The 16940-nt window shown below is 41.9% G+C and overlaps 1 protein-coding gene across 7 annotated transcripts in view; it reads left to right on the top strand.

Moving 5' to 3' along the window:
• The window catches only part of GIT2 (GIT ArfGAP 2), a 668976-nt gene that overhangs the window by 164247 nt on the left and 487789 nt on the right, over positions 1-16940 (top strand). For all 7 annotated transcript variants that reach the window (XM_085633297.1, XM_085633301.1, XM_085633299.1 and 4 more), the window contains exons 5-6: positions 5234-5320; positions 6473-6603. In XM_085633297.1, the coding sequence (XP_085489423.1) occupies positions 5234-5320; positions 6473-6603 (218 nt within the window). The remainder of the gene's footprint in view (positions 1-5233; positions 5321-6472; positions 6604-16940) is intronic.

Below are 16940 nucleotides of genomic sequence, written 5' to 3'. Positions count from 1 at the left end.
AAAACAAGTTGTAGTGAAGACAAACAAATAAATACCAGTTATCTGCTCCTGTACTTTGCATTTGAGTCCAGCAAGCTTTATTGAACCTGGTGACAGTAGAAAATGTCCAAAAATCCTCAACCACGTTTCTGCCTTTCTAAAAATGTGGGTATTAAAGTAAATCTTCTTGGTTATTATCAGCAATAATCACTCCTTATTCAACACTTGGGTATCTATATGAACCAATTCAATGAACACCACATTGGCTTGTCAGATTTTGAGCTCCTCTTTGTGTTGGCTCTCCTGGCCATATCTACATAAGTTTGAGAAACCTTTCTGCAGAGCTGAGCATTGGCTAAGGTCGGAGGGAGCAGTTAAGTCCAGGTTCACTATATTGGTTTGCACTAGGTATGTTTTTTCATCATGTAAAGTTGACACACACTGAGTGGATGCTTCCACAATATATAGGATAGAAGAATTAGATATACCGCTTTTTTTTAATGCATCTACAAAAGCTGAAAGTCCGCATATTGGGTCCTGAATGACCTGGGTTAATGAAGTCTAGTGGAAACTTTAGATTTATCTTCGTCCCTAGTGCTCTGTTATTTGGCCTTTACATTACGAGGACTGTGTATACGCTTTAAGTTGGAATTTGACATTTATTTATTTTCTTTGTTCTGGAGCATTCCTTTCTCTTGTTTGGGTAGCTCTGGTAGTGTGTGTTTTGATGTATTCCTAGTGCCACTGCCCTTAAAGCTCGTTTCATACAATTTGTGGTTGTAATGTGCTAACATTACTGAAAACCTTGAATAAAAAACACTTCTCGCAACCACTGCCCAACCCTTTATCTCAGTTTTCAGTCTATAGTAATAAATCAAAAAAATAGAAAAAGTCTAGGACCTGTCTAGCCCCTGGAGCAAAAATGAGCATAAACACTACCCCAATTCTGCTTTAAAAATTGTTTGCAGGTGCAGGAAACAAGGCTAAGTTTAGTGCCCTAGCGTAGGTAGACAATATTGTTTTAAAACTATTTTTTGTAAGATCACTTTGAGTGAGAATAAAATTTAAGCCCTATGAATATTAACTACGAAAGAAGTGACAAAAAATTACCTTTTCCGATGCAAAAAGACCATGTCTTCAAGGATCATCCAATCCTTCCGTCAGTGAGACTCATGCCATGTTCTACAAAGTGACCTATAGTTCTTACTGTTTTTTTTCTAAATTTGTAATCTGCCTTCTCATATTAATTCTTTGTCCGATAATAGTACTGCCATCTTTACAGCAGTCAAGACATGTGGCTGGTGCCTTTTCAGTTATCTTATTCTGAAATTGCTCTTTACTATTTATTCTATAAAGGTACCTAAAAAGTGAAGAATATAAAATGGAAAACAGTACTTAAAATCATGATTGCATATTATTAGATATCAATATGTTTGCATCCTTTACTTGAATTTGTATTCTGATGGACGCATAAGCAATCATGGCTAGATCTACTCTTCTGTGTTGGGCCATTTTTAACAATACAAATCTCAGCTCAAAGTTTGTTGCTTTTATAACGTTCACATAATAAAATAGAAGAAGACACAAGGTGCATTGATTAAACAATTTCCAGCTTCCTCACATGAAACAGAAATTTGAGTGACCAACCTTTTTTCTTTTTTCGATTCTAACGACTTCAGTGCAGTACATTTTTCAAATACTCGTCAGAATCATGAATATCTTCTTCTTCTGATTCATAGCCTTCAATGCGGTCTACAGATTCTATGTCAAGTCTAGTCAAATGGCAACGTTTATTTAGACCAATGGTCTTTAAACAGCATAAAATCATGTTAAAAATATTATCATAAAATGGTATAAAAATCATAAAAATACCTACAGTGTTTCTAAACAGTCGATGCCTTATTTCCATAAAGCGCCTCAATATCGCATACATTTAGCCTTCATCAAAAGTTATCCATAGTATACATATTTCAGTATATCCCTAAAACAAAATCAATTGTAAAAATGCTTCCTGCCTATAAATAAACCCCTGTGATTAATATCCATACTTTGATTTTACTAAAGGGCACGTTCAGTTCATAACTTAATTCACAGTATCATTTTCCATAAAACAGCTTTTCACCGCCTTCATATATGTACCAATAGCAATAGCTATATCCAGGTTAGGCATACCAGTAAGCAGCTCTATAGCTTGGGCCCTTGAATGTGTACAATACTTTAAAAACACAGGCTGCAGAACAAAGTTTCCGCTGTGCTAAAACAGTTCTACAGTCAATAAATATATGTGGGATATCTCATTTATTCCCAAGCATACATCTGCAATTAGCATCGGACTGCGTCATTGCTAACCATATTTTATCATTCATTCTCCAAGGGTTTATTCCAATTCTTATTCTTATGATTTCGCACCTGAGCCAATAATTAGGTAGCGTATCCAGGTACGGGTACCAGTCCTCATTCTGCCAAGCCATACTCTGATACTGATTTTTTCTTGCTCAAGTATTCGGCATCAACCCTCCTGGCTGCGACCTGTCCTTGGTGTGCTTTCATTTGTTTCTACCTGGAGTGAGTGTGGGCAGATTCTCACTATCAAATTCTCACACACCTTGTACAATTGCTTTCTTGACTCTCTGGCCCATTTTAGGCTACTAAGCTGAATTTCGTTTCTACACCATTGTGAAACCTTTTGTACATCCCCTGGGTTCTGACGCTTCCAGAATCTTAATAGTGCCATTTGAGCTTGTATGCACCATGATGTTATACCTAACTCCGCTCTAATGGCTTGGATCATTGCTGATCCTGGTAGCGACAGCAATATTTTTAGGCACTTCCCTTCTTCGAGTTCCCACCCCTGTTTACCACTTAAGTAAAGCACTTCTCCACCGTATAATACTTGGGGGGGGGGGGGGGTGTGTATCATCACACTATATACCTTTATTAATGATCTATGTGACATCTCCCCATAGTCCCGGTTAAGTTTTTTCAAGCCATATACCGATGTAAGGGCCTTTTTGGGGCCTCCTTGGCTTTTTGGGCTTCTATGTGTGTATGCCACTTTAAGGAACTATCGAACAAGTCCCCTAGGTACTTATATTCCGTAACTATTTCGAGCTTCAATGTCCCTAGGAACCATCTGCTCCTTGGGGCTCTTTTCCCAGAGCATAACATTTTAGTTTTATCTAGGTTTACTGTTAAATGCTTTGAGACACAGTAATCCTTAAAAGCATTGAGCTTTCTTTGAAGCCCTATCTCGGTCTAATTGAAAATCACAAGGTCATCTGCGTACAATAAGCACGATAAGTGTCTGCTATTCATTTTCAGACTGGCACTTCTCTCCACCTCTAGAGCTGCGGGTAGATCTGCTAAGTATTTGGCAAATAGTAAAGGTGCCAACACACAGCCTTGTCTCAGTCCGTTTTCAATAGCTATCTTTAGTATCAAAGACCCGGCCGTGTCCTTAATTACCTGCGCCCAATTCCCGCTATGCAGCTCTTGGATAATGCACAGCAGGCCTTTGGGGATGTTCTATTTTTCCAGGGTCTCCCATAAACATTGCCGGTCAACTAGGTCGAAGGCGACCTGGAAGTCCACAAAGCAGCAGAAAAGGTTCCTTACAGATTCTATGTCTATCCTGCATCCTAAGAGTTTGTACTTTGTTGGGTCTGGCTGTTAGCTATTTAATAACCCATCCACCAAGAGGTTTACCACGAAGATAGGCCTGTATGAAGTAATGGAAATGTACCAGTCCTCAAATCGTGTGGCCTCCTCATGGTGCCTGTCACACACAGGAACCAAGAAGACCCTTTGGAAAAAAGGCACAAAAATTGAGGAACAATGAATGAGCAGGCATCCCAAGTTGCACACAGTAGCATGATATACAGCAATAGGAGATGGGCTCAGTGAACGTCTGGTGGAAAATGTGAGCGTCAGACCATGCATAAGCCTACATCCTAAATTAAGCTACAAAAATGCCTAAAAGTAATCTGTGACCACTCCCATAGCACAAACAATTCCAGACTCCTGGCATACATAGTTGCAAAAGCCCAACGTTTGAGTAATTTAAGTCTGGGAAAATTTAAAGTGCCTTCTAGCATTCCGACCCCCAAATAAATACAGCTGCAAGAATTGGAAACACAAATGTAGGATTAGCCCTAGGTCTTCCAACACTCCATACCAGTCAGATGACACTGATAGAAGACTGCGGAATAGGCCAGAGAACCTACAAGGTATAGGGCTAGTCCCATGTCCTCAAACTGGGGAAAATGATAGGAGACTTTATGCCTTAGCCATCCCCTGAGAAAAATATATCTTTTATAAATAAAAAATAATTTGCCTGATTTCTCTCCAAAATACAGAGGGTGGCATTGACACTGTATGTTTTGATGCTTTAACTCCAAGGGAGGAGCCAAGAAGACAGGACGAGAAAGTGGGCTCTGAATGAAACACGCTCTTTTTCTACTCAGTCTTTTGGCCAAAAGATCCATAAAGAAGAAGACCTTGAAATAACATGGTTTTATTGTTACACCATAAACACTTCTTTGGAATGTGAAGTAAAACATTTACTGCTCCACCCATTAAGGGAGTTAAAATGGTGGCCTATGCCTTTGAATTTTAGCATCAGTTTCAAAATATTTTGTCCCCACAGTTTATTGCTTGGCACCAAAGAAACATTTGTAAAGTGTTTGGGATTTAATCATCAGCTTAGTTCATAAACTAATGTGATCCCCTTGAGGATTTGGCTAGTTCTATTGGGCATTTGTTAAAAATAAGTAGCCTTTTTAAAACTCATCCCGCCTTAAATAATGCCTGTGGTGTTCGCTTTCCCTTTGGGTTAAATGTCTGGATGTTAAATATTAAGTAGTATTTAGTGCCCTGTGGTCTTTGTCTAAAACGGCTTTAGAGGGTGCATATACCTAGATATTGTCATCCCATCTGGCTGACACATTAGTTTGTCGAACTTGTTAAATATGTTTGTCACGCCATCGTGCCACCAGTGTTCAACTGCTCACAAAATACTGTTAAATTTTATTAAGTGATGGATATGATAGAAACGTACATGTTTAATTCTCTACAATAACTCTGTATGTATATTTTTAACCAGGTCTCATTTATGTTACTGTGACAGCAACTGGCATGTCATTCTATGTTAGCCATGTGGTTGTAAAACTCTAGAACTGAATTTTAGATTCACAGTGCATTACAGGAAATTAAGTGGATTGACTAATTTATATCTTGTGTTTTTTTTTGTTCACAGCAACTCCATTCGAGTGTGAGGACAGGGAACCTGGAGACCTGTTTAAGGCTTCTATCATTGGGAGCTCAAGCAAATTATTTTCACTGTGTAAGGAAATGCCAGTTAGGTTGCGTTTGAACAAATAAAGACTTGTTTTGCATTGTTTTCTCTATAGTTTAGTTGGGAACTACTACAAATTAAAAAACTGGTAGATGTATGTTTTGGTAGGATACATTTGAGTCCTTGATCAGCAGGTTATGTTACTTTTGTAAACATTCCTCCATTTCAGAAATCTATATATATGATTCCTAAAGCCATAGTGCTATGCCCAATCATTTTCTTTAAACCTTGTACTCCAGGCTAGACCAATAATTGTAATTCATTATTAAAGCCTCCAAAAATGCCCATTCAAAAGCCGGTGTTTTGGACACATCTGTTTCATTTACATGTAAAATATTTGAATATGTTTGATCTTCTTTGTATCAAAATGTATATTATATATTGATGACATTTAAATAATTGTGCAGTGGAATACTGTTTCTCATTACAAGCTAGAGTGAATGAGTCGAGTGTGAACAATTTTAGTCTGGTGAAAATTGACTAATGGCTTTACAAATCCAACAGTCACATTTTTCTGTACCCACTGTTGCTTTGTAGGCAACTAGTCACTGGCTTGGATGCCAGAAAAAACAGTTGTAAGTATGTCATTACGAGCGTCCAGTACTACTTGCCTAATTTTGCGATGGTAACAAAGCCATAGGTAGAGAGTTGGATATGCATATCTTCTTGTACCATGAGGCTGTGCATCCACTGGCTTCTCAAAGAAGTTAACTTTCATTTGTCTTGCAGCTGATTACCTATTGACAGTTAGTAGAACAGGAGCCAAATCTCTGGGAGAAGAGTCTCTGGGAAATTTACTGTTGATTAATGCATATGGGAGGATCTTTCCACTTTTGTTCTGAAAGCTACAGTCGGGGTTGCCCTCATTTAGTCCTCCCACTGACCTTGGATATGCATCCTTTACTCTGGGCAACTGCTTTCTTTTACTATCCAGTATGGCATTTTCTCCTTAAGGGTTAATTGTTGCTGAAAACCAATATATGATGGGAAAATACATGGGTGCACAATTACAAGAGCTATTGGGACCAATTTGGACATTAGTCAAGCAGATAAATAATCAAGCATTGTGCAAGGATCACTGTTTGAGTTCCAAATTGTTTATTTTGTTAATTAGAGTTTTCTTTTATGAATCCTTTTTAGGAGAAGGGGAACACCCCACTTCATGTTGCTGCTAAAGCTGGCCAGATTTTACAAGCAGAACTATTAGCAGTATATGGTGCTGACCCTGGCACACCTGATTCGAGTGGCAAAACACCAATTGACTATGCAAGGTGAGCTGTTGCTTACTCTGGCTTGCATTGCTGTTGGCCCTTAAAACGTATTTAAAGATTACTCTTTATTCGTTCCTGTAGAGTGTTCTCATGTTCCATTTAGTTTTTGTGTTTCTTAATAGTTATCCTGCAGCATATTTAAATTTGATGATCACATGGCATAGTGCAGCCATATTTGTATTTAAATGTGTACAATTGTGTTGTTTCTCTCTCTTCTCTGGCACTTGCTGCTGCCCATGTTGCATCAGTGAGTCTGCTAGATGTGATAGCCAATGATGTAACTACTCAATAGTGGTTTTACCTGCAGTGGTGTCGTTAGTGCCTTTCTTCCATGTGCAGAAGACAAATTACTTTTGACAACTCATTCTCATGGTTAACAGACTGTTCCTCTGAGTTGCTCTCTTCACAATGAAAAGTCCTAGGAGTGTTCACCATAAGTCAGATAGCCAACAACTGCTCCATCATAATCTAACACACATACCTATGAGAGCCCATCTAATCAATTCTACACTAGTCACGGAGAAAATGCCTTCACACAGTTGAGCTTCACACCTACAGGAGCTAAACCTGAGTAGATTGAGGTCTTCGCATGTCAAAATAAAGGTTTTTGACTTTGAATCAAAACAGGAAAACTGTGGCATGCCATCGGGCGGCTAATGTTCTTTCCCCTTCCGAAATGCCTTTTTGAGTGGTGGTGTGCCTGCAGCTCTGCCCTTGGGCACCCGTCTAGTGGTTTCATGGTCTTCTCAACACATGCAAAATGCCAGAAAATACCAGTGCATATGTCACTCTCAGCTGTGAAGCCAAGAAGTGTACTAAGCACAGAACCCGTGATCGAACCGGTTACTTCCAGACAGTAGTAACTGGCTCTGAGTTGGCCATTGGTAGATTTGAATTGTTCCAATTTTCTAGCTTTCTGTCCCGATCAATGGATTTGATAGTGAAGTTTGCTCGGAACACTGTTTCTACTACCTTTTATGATGATCAACCCTTTTCCAAATTAGTCCCTTTTGCATGGTGCTTCGCCCACTTTGAGGCCTTAATCAGCAAGACAGTCTATGAACCTGTAGACTTCTGATGTGGTCTGTAGCTAGATTTTCCAATGTTGGTGGGAGTGACATATGTGGAGAACAGTTTTGTTAGTGCCTCTCAGCATTCCTTTACAAGAGCAAATCTACTTTACATTGATGGTGATAAAGAATGAAAAAGTATTGAACATCTCTTTTTTTAATATTGGACAGTGAAGCATCTCATTGGATTGGGTTCCTCCCTCTCCTGGACATAATGGTGCACCCCTTGCCTTTTGTTAACTTTTTCCTAAGAGAGCATAACAAAAGCCTGAGAGAAACCTAATTGAGCACCTGCTGTCAATAGATAAGCTGCTCACAAGCATAGGCGTGTACCTTTCTCCGCCCACAGAGCATTAAAGTTCAGACAGTAAAATTGAAAACCTTATTCTTTTCCACTATTCTCACCTACTTGTGAGAAGAATAACCTTATGCAACTGAACATTAAGTTTTTGTATACTTTCTTGCACTTTAGGTTTTGTGCCTTACGCACAATACTACCATGTTCTTTGAGAGCTGGTTGATAGTGCCACCAATGATTTAAATTTGCCTTATTTCTTTTCAAATACATCCCTGGTCTTGCTAAACCCTCTTGCCAAAGGAGAGAAGTCAGGTTCATGTAAATTGGCATAAATAATGCAGGAAAATAAATACAATTTTTGTTTAACACCAGATCTTCTTCTATCTCACCAGATCTTCTATCTTAACTATATGAATTTCAGGGTTTATATGCAATGCTCTGGTTTACCCCTTTGGTAATCCACCGAACTCCATTTCCTCTAGTTACGTCCATTCATATTTAAATCTAAGCTGAGTCCCTTATAACGATTACAGTTTAACATGCCGCTACATTGGCAGTCTTTTTTTGTCCCAATAACTTTGCTACTCCTCTTGACCAATTTGCAGCAAAGAAAGAGACACAGCATGTAGGATGTAATCTTTCAGCTTGTCAGATTTGTTTCAAATTGGTCCAAAGGTATAAAAAGATCATTTTTCCATTACCATATAAATCGTGATAGGAGACGTTCAAAGTGAACACTCAAAAATCACACAAAAAAGGCCATATTTTGATGGTACAGTGAGCTTTCACGTCATTTGATGCCTTTTGTTGATTTGTTTAATTTTTGTTTAGCGGTTTATTGTTATTAACGTGAATTCAAAATGTGGCTGCATTCCTTAGTTAAGTATATGTGCTGTATTATTCACAATGACTGGATAATCAGGCTCTTTGTACTCATGCCATACAGTAGTTAATTTTATCAGATGTTCTATGCTTTCAAGGAGGAGGTATGGGACTTCAGTTTGCCTTTATTAGTTGCTAGGTCTTTTTTTTTAATATGGGTTTCAAAATATGGGCCTGATTTTTATTTCCTGTATATAAATTGTATTCTTCTTTGATTTAATGAGTATTTGGTACTGTTTGTAATAATATCTTGTACGTATTTTTATGACTGTTCATAGCTGAATAAAGATGATGATGACAATCCACTTATTGATGACAGTGCACACGCACCAAGTTGACCCATAACTGTTTTAACTTGTTTGACACTGGTGGTGGAACCCCTGGCGATCCACTTATGAGCTGAGCTTGGGAGATGGGCTATATGGGTGGAGCAATGGACCACCTGGTCTCTCTGTATCCCGACAATACCCTTGTTTACCTACAACAGCCGTAGCTTTCAGTGCCACTCCTATGGGAGCTGCAGCGACTTGGCGAATTACCCGGCCTTCAGGTGAATCAGGATAAATCACTGATTTGTCCCCTGGTGGGCTGTCTTTTCAAGGCCTTGCCACAGGTAGGCATACGATAGGAGTTGGATTCGTTTAGATATCTGTGGATCCAGGTAGCGCATACTGAGGAGAAACAATACTCCTTCAACATGGAAGGGTGATAGCAGGGCTGTGTGTCTCTGTGATGATTTGGCAAACGCTTCCACTGTCAGTTGCAGGTAGAATCTCCCTGGCAAAGATGGTGTTGCTCCCAAAATGCCTGTATGTCTTGCAGAACTCGCTGTGCCTGATTCCCCGAGGAGCATTCAAAGAACTTGATAGCCTCCTGGTGGCACCGGTGTGAGCGGGTAAGTGCGGCAGGGAAGGCCTCAGGGAAGGCCTGAACGTTCTCAAACTAGACCCTATATGAGGGATCTGGGCCTCCTGGACCTCGAGCTGTATTATCTGCAGCATAGTTGCAACATGGAGCCAGATGGTGCGCAGAGGAGGATAACTAGGAGAAGCTTCATTTGCGGTAGTCCTGGAGGGGGCACACCTGCCATCCATTCCAATGGAAGGAATGCTCACTGCATAATACTTCTTACACATTTGTGATCCAATAGGTCACTCAGACGTGGGGCAGCCTGTAAGGAGGGTGTTCCGGGATACCATGATTTTCTAGAAAGCTCGAGAAAGCGTGATTATCACAAGTCGCAGGCCTCAGCTGCAAGCTCTCATTGGTAACGTGGAGAGAAGGAAGGTGTGAGTTGCTTGGGGGCCTCTACCAGGACAATAACTTGTCACCTTTCAGTAGGAACAGAAGTTTTTTGTGGTAGACCTGAAACAACTCCTACAATTTGCAGCCCTGGGTGGTGAGGGAATTGTGGGCTGGCATTCTGGCTGTGCCTCTGTAGACATGCACGCTGTGGTTGATGTTGAAACTTAGGTCTTCTGGGAGACTGGTGTCCCATATCTACAGGACCCTGACGGAGGAGTGACCAAAGGCTGCCTACAATGCACAAGATGGCTGGGAGACCAACATACCGTAGATACTGAATGGAATAAAACTTGTGCCCGGTGAAGGAAGTGTCCAGTAGCGTGCGATTCAAGTTAACCCATTTTTATGTCCTGCACCACACGCACTTAGCCCCACCAGATTTGGTAAAATATACTGCACCCGTATGGGAAAGTGCCCAAGATGCGGGGATGGTGGGGCTTTAGGCAGGGTTCACTCACATGATATGGAATTTCGGGGAACTCTCTCAGTATTGCTATTGTGTGATTGGTCACTTAAAACGCTCCAAAAGTATTCTCATTGAACCAACAGCTAAGCTGTCAGGTCCCTCGGAGGCCTCTCCGGATCGGTTCGTTGCTCAATGGGGTCCACCTATTGATAACCTCAATTCCGAGATGCCGTGAAGGCACGGAAGGTTGAGGGGATCAATCGGGGGAAGGAAAGGAAGGGAACAGCGGGGAGGGAGACCTGTAAGAAAACACAGATTACGTCAAACACACTGGACTGCCGGATATACGTAATGACCAACAGGCTTACTCCACTTTAAACTACTGAGTCTACCTGTAAAGAAAAAGAACCACGTCTGGCAGTTACCAGAAGAAGAGGTAGTACGTTTGTCAACGCCTTTTCTGGGCCACCGTTCCTGAATGGAGTTTGGTGCGTAATGCTCAGCTTATGGGACTGTAGGTAAACAAACAACACATAAGAAACGAATCCACACCGTATGCTACATGCACTCTCCCAAAATGTATCACAGTTACCACACAACAGGGTGTGTGTGGAGACTTTACTGGGGAGGATGGTCTCTGTTGCAGTTTAGCGACCACTCTACAATCCCCGGCTATATGACGAGACAAACACACACGTCATACATTATCATATTGGCATCATATGAATCAAGCTGGCAGTTTATAATCAAAAGTAATTGAAGGAGAATGTCCTTTCTCCAATCTTATCAATGGGGGGGTATGCACCATATACCACCTGGTACTGTTAATCAAGGTTAGTATTCTCACGCCAAGTGTTATCCTAGATTGTCACAAATTCCACCAGAACCCCGGCATGGCTGCTGGCGCTAGGATTCCAGGATACAGCGCAAGCCAAGGGAAATGTTTTGCTTAAGTAACGCGGGTCTGGGTGGTGTCCAATGACACCCTTTAGCTTAAATAACGCGGGTCTGGGTGGTGTCCAATGACACCCTTACCGTACTCTGGGTACTCGGTATGGAAACTCCCGCAGGTTCTCCGGTCATACGACAATAATCTGCACTCGCTCCTTCTCCGGCTCCGACTTTCGTAGCCGCCCGAGTATCGTGCCGCGTCACTTCCTGTGCGCGCGCGTCGTCCATTATAGGGGCCACTGGGAGCTGTAGTTGCCTGGTTTCCGCGGCAACCTTCCAATTGTCCCGCATCTCGCGGAGCAGTATGGCGGTTCGGTGCCAATGGCTGGCTTCCGCTGTAAGGTCCAGGAAGGGGGCAGCGGTTGGGGCCTTGGACGTGACATAAGCACTGTGTGCTGGGCCTAATTCCATGCCCTAAGAAAGGTAGAGTGCACTATAGATTTGCGCAGCTGGGGCTTCTGTTAGCGAAGCGTATGGTAGCTCTCCATCGGTTGTCTAATAATAGGCCTATGATTCAGACATGGTCTAGGGTGGAATTGAGATGTATGAAAGAAGTTTGCATGGATGAGCGACTGGAGGATGATTTTTGGGAGTGGAAAAGTATGCTACACAACGTGGCAGACGAGGAGGGGGAGGTGCCAGCTGCTGAAGCACTGGAGGGCCACATTTTGTCCCCGCCCCTCTTGATGGGGTCGGACGAGGCATCTACAGCAGAAGGACCCCACATAGATGGCACTAAAAGGGCACTGGGTCCAACACCCAGGATCGTAACGCAAAGATGAGTGGGTAGGTGGTCCCACTAGAAAGAAGTACTGACTGAGCAAGAGTGACCCTGACTCGTGAGCCCCCATTGCGGGGAGTTGCTGAAACCCCCCTGTAAAGGTAACCGTGGAATTCAGAATGGGTGCAAGGGCAAAACAACCTGAAGTTCAACACTCTGACATCACATGTTATGTTGTATTTGATTGAGACTGGCACGTTTGTTATCTGTGAAAAAACGTGAAACTATATAATTTTTTTTTTTAAACTTGTTTGACAGATTTCAGGGGTCCGCAATGGTCGTTAACGCCAGAATCAAAAACATGCCATGGAGTTATGGTTTGACCAGAAACATGATAGCAGTCTTTTTCTAGAGCGCCACTCTTCTTTGTTTATCCTTACTGATTATCAGTATCTGAGAGAAGGGTACCTAATGGCGTGACACCTCTACCTACTATTGTAGAGAGCTTACTCTGCAACATGTGCAATCTTGCATCACATGCCTGAGGTGTCTGACAAAAAGCATCCTCCCCACTCCAATACCTTGTAAATATCTATGCTACCTAATGGCCTGCCCTGTAGTGCCTGAATGGAAGGATGGTGACTCCTAGATTTTTTTCTGTCCATGCGGGATCAGACCTCCTCGACCACTATTGCAGTCAGCGACTACATGTCTACCGCTTAAGTGTTGTACGCACTATCAAAGCCAAAAATGTGGCCAGCTTTTTTAAAATTTGTATTTAAAGTATGCAGATTATTTGACCCTACATGTTAGACGCACCTACTATTTTGTTAGTTAATGATAACAAAGATAAAGCATGCCACAAAGAGTTAGTACTAGTCTAACAAAATAGCAAGTGTGCCTACCATATAGGGTCAAGTATTCTGCATACTTTAAAAATGCATGCCAGGTTTTTTTCACTTTGATAGTGTATAGAATACTTGTGATGTGTGTAATTTCAGTGGCTGGCTTTCTCACAATAATGAGGGGGCATCTGAGGCTATAATGCTAAGGGCCCAACTGCTGGGTATGTTTCACGATGATAATTTCATTGAGGATGGGTCTGGGTTAGAGGTTTGAACAGAGAGCTGGGTAATTGTGTTTGCTGTTTTTTTCGGCAACGAAGTGGGCAGTGATGTTTCCTTATATGATATATTGGTAGAAGTCTTGGTTCATGTATCATTGTCTTAAATCCACATAGGTATGTAAGTTTTGTCTTGTTCGATCATATCTGCTATTAGTGTATATCCGGTCTAATGCTGATATGAGGCACTGTATGGCTTGTTGTTTTTCTTAAAATCAATAAAATACAGTTAAAAAAAAAAAAATCAGTTGAAGGGTGTGTCTATTCATATCTCCGCCGAGAGTGGTTTGCCATTGTTACCCACTACAAAGTCGGTGGAGAAGTTATGCCGCTTACGTGTGTTGTTATACAAAGCATGCTAGCTCTGTAAAGCTTGAGTTGCCATTTGCAATCACACTTATATTATCCATAACCCTGTAATGTCCTTCTTTTAAAGTGTGACCGCTGTGTAAATTGGGGTCCGCTACCACACATTCACATCTACTATCTGGCTTCTACCTTTGGGCCCAAAGGGTGACTTGAGTGGCAGTATTTGGGGTTATTTGCTGAACTTGTATAAAACGTCTAATTTCTTGGTTTGATTCTTTGCGTCTTTACTTATCCTTAGGGAGAAATGCAGTTAGGTTGACTGGATTGAAACATCAACATGAAATGCATTGAGAATTCTGTACACTTCGAAAGCAAAAGAATCACCAGTGAAATAGCAGAACTCTATGTATTCTATTTGTTTATTTCTCAAACCTCTTTTTATTAGTTTAGGTTTTATAGCAAACAATGACAGTAGCAGAGCCATACATTTCCCAAGTGTCTTATGCACACTCTATAGGTAATACAGTTGCTCATTAAACGCAGGATCGCTTTAACATTAATACATTCAAAAAAGTCATTTGCTGGCTCTAAAACCTTACAAAGCAGAAACACTCCCCCCAAAAAACCCTACACCCACCTCCCGCAGTAACCCTTCCCAAACAGTATCGTAGGTGTTGGATGGAGTAGGACTGGATGGTCAGTCCATGTGGTCCATAAACGGGAGCAAAGGGAGAGACCGGTCAATCAGACATATATAGCCTATTGTTAAGGGTCTTCTGGCTATGGTATTCTTAGTTTGAAATTGAAAGAGGTTTAGCGCTCTTATGGTTGGAGGGCACATTGTCAAGGGTAGGCCTCCCGTCTAGAACTCCACCAAAGGGCCCCAGCAGTGTTTAATGTTTTTGAAATTATCTCTAAAAATATCCGCCATTCTTTTCATCGTGAGTGTCCTCCCGAGGCGGGAGTGCTATTAAATTAGGGCGGGTGCGTTCTTTTTCTTCCATGCCGCTGCGATTGCGCACTTAGTCACCCCTAGACAAACCCATATAATGGCTTTATCTCCCATCATCTGATATTGTAGGCAGCTATTTCTGAGGCCTAGTAGTGCAAATTTGGCAGTGTCAGTAACATGATATCCCAAAATATCCAAAATTTGTGCCAGAATTTCTGTCCAAAAAGGGCGGATCGTTGGACAGCCCCACCAAATATGGCAGAAGTCTTAAAAAAAACAAAAACATGCAGTCTCTCCAGCACAGATCAGAGGTATCCGGAAAGAACCGCTTCAGTTCTGTGGGATAGAGATACCAGTAATAAACTGTTTTGAAGTGGGCCTCCATCATACCCGTGGAATTATTGTTTTTAGCAATGTAATTCCAGAGGGTTTTCCACTGCCCCTCAGTGATCTGACTCTAGTGTGTGTTCCCAGAATACCATGGAGCGAGGTCTGGGCATGTGCAATGTTGACAACAACAAACAAAGGATCCCACACTCCTAACAAACTTTTCTATCGGTGTCAATTCTTGAGTGGCTGCTGCCCTGATCCCCGGTTTAATACCAAGTGCTTAATCTGGAGATAGTGGTATTGTTCAGTGGATGGGAGGCCAAAGTCGCGTTGGCAATGTTCAAAAGTTAAGATGTCCTAGTTTTCCAGTATTGTATCTTTTATAGATTCAGATGCTTGAATCTTCCCGATCGTCATGGTGGGTGTCCCATGGTAACAGTAAAATAGCAGTATAAAAGCTAAAAGGACAATCTCCCTTGAGAATCAATAGCATTTAGTAACCAGTTAGCCTCATTAAAGAACATCCAAACTCCAGCCAATCACATTGCAGACCCTTGAGTATCTATCACCTGCAGGGCCACCATATCTCAGATTTCTTGCCGCACGTCGTGTTACGGAGTCTCCCTGAGATCTGCTCAGTCACCGTGTTTCTACATTGAATTTTTCAACTTTGAGCTAGCAGTTCCTTTTCCTCAACCTTCTCTTCAACTAAGGTGCTGCTGGAAAGTGAGTTTACTCCTTTGTTTCTGTATTTGCTGCAGAATGTCAGAGTCTAAAAAAAAAAAGGAAAGTCCAGGATTTTCTCAGAAAGCCCTCATAAAGAGTGCTTGTACTGCATTTACCCTGATCACAAACCTAAAGACTGTAACCACTGCCAGACTTTTTTTTATCAGCGACCCTCAAAGATCTTGAGGGAAGACTTCTCATTTGGCTTCAAAAGAGAAAATCTGTGCGGGAATCTGACTCTGAGAGGGAGGAGAGGCCTCATACCTCCTCCAAGAAAAGGAAGAAAGAGGATCCTTCTTCTGTTAAGAGAGATCCAAAGGAATCAAGATCTCAGAGCTAGGAGTCTTCGGTGGAAAAAAAGGGTGAAAAAGGAGCAACCTGGCGCATCTCATGTCCAGAAAAGATCTGGTTCTGCTCCTCCTTCTGTACCACATACTCCCTCACAAAAACATCTGCCCGTCGACAGGCTTGTCGATGAGGCATCTCCGCCTACGCCCGTCAAAACGAAGACTCCGCCGACGGTTTAGTCAGCGACATCAACGCTTAAGACGACGACGACGACTGTCTTGTCGATGAAGACAGAAGTGGTGATGTCATCGACTGCTTCGGTAAGGAGTTCGTCGTCACTGAGAGCTTTGCCATCGATGGTTCAGTTGGGTGCTGTGCCGTGGATGAGTGTCTCTGCCCCATCGACAGATATTTCCACACCGTCGGTGCAGTCTCTGGTGACTATCCCTTTGACAAAGAAAACTGACATGCCAGTCTCCAAAACAATTCCTTAAATAATACAGGACATTTCCAAAATCTCTCCTCTGCCTCCTTCTCCCCTCCTGGATTTTCAGAAATCGGAGGATGAAGGTCCTTATGACCCTGCTTACAGCCCCTCTCAACTGAGAGTTAAACGCCAGGAATCTGAAGATAATGATCAACCAGATGACCCTTCTGCGTGCTTGGAAGGTGATTATTCCTTTTCAGCCATACGCTCAGGTATGCAGCGCTTGGACACCTTTCAAGAACATTACCCTTACTATGAGCAGGAAGATAATGACCGTCAACAAGAACCCTCCATTAACGTTCCAATGTCACTGATCACAGATTTACGTATGATGCTAAGTGACTATTATAAATGGTTCCCTGAGGCTATTGTGGTTCAGAAGCCAGTTTCTCCACAGGAGAAGCCTGCCATTACTCTAGATCACAAAACCCCACCTGCTCTGCCAAAATAAAAGTCCTTACCTCCCCTGCAGATTCCTACTAAAGCATG

Source organism: Triturus cristatus, chromosome 11 (genome assembly GCF_964204655.1).
Source record: "Triturus cristatus chromosome 11, aTriCri1.1, whole genome shotgun sequence".
Lineage (NCBI taxonomy): Eukaryota > Metazoa > Chordata > Amphibia > Caudata > Salamandridae > Triturus > Triturus cristatus.
Note: the sequence above shows the minus strand (reverse complement) of the source record. Positions and strands in the feature narration are given on the sequence as shown.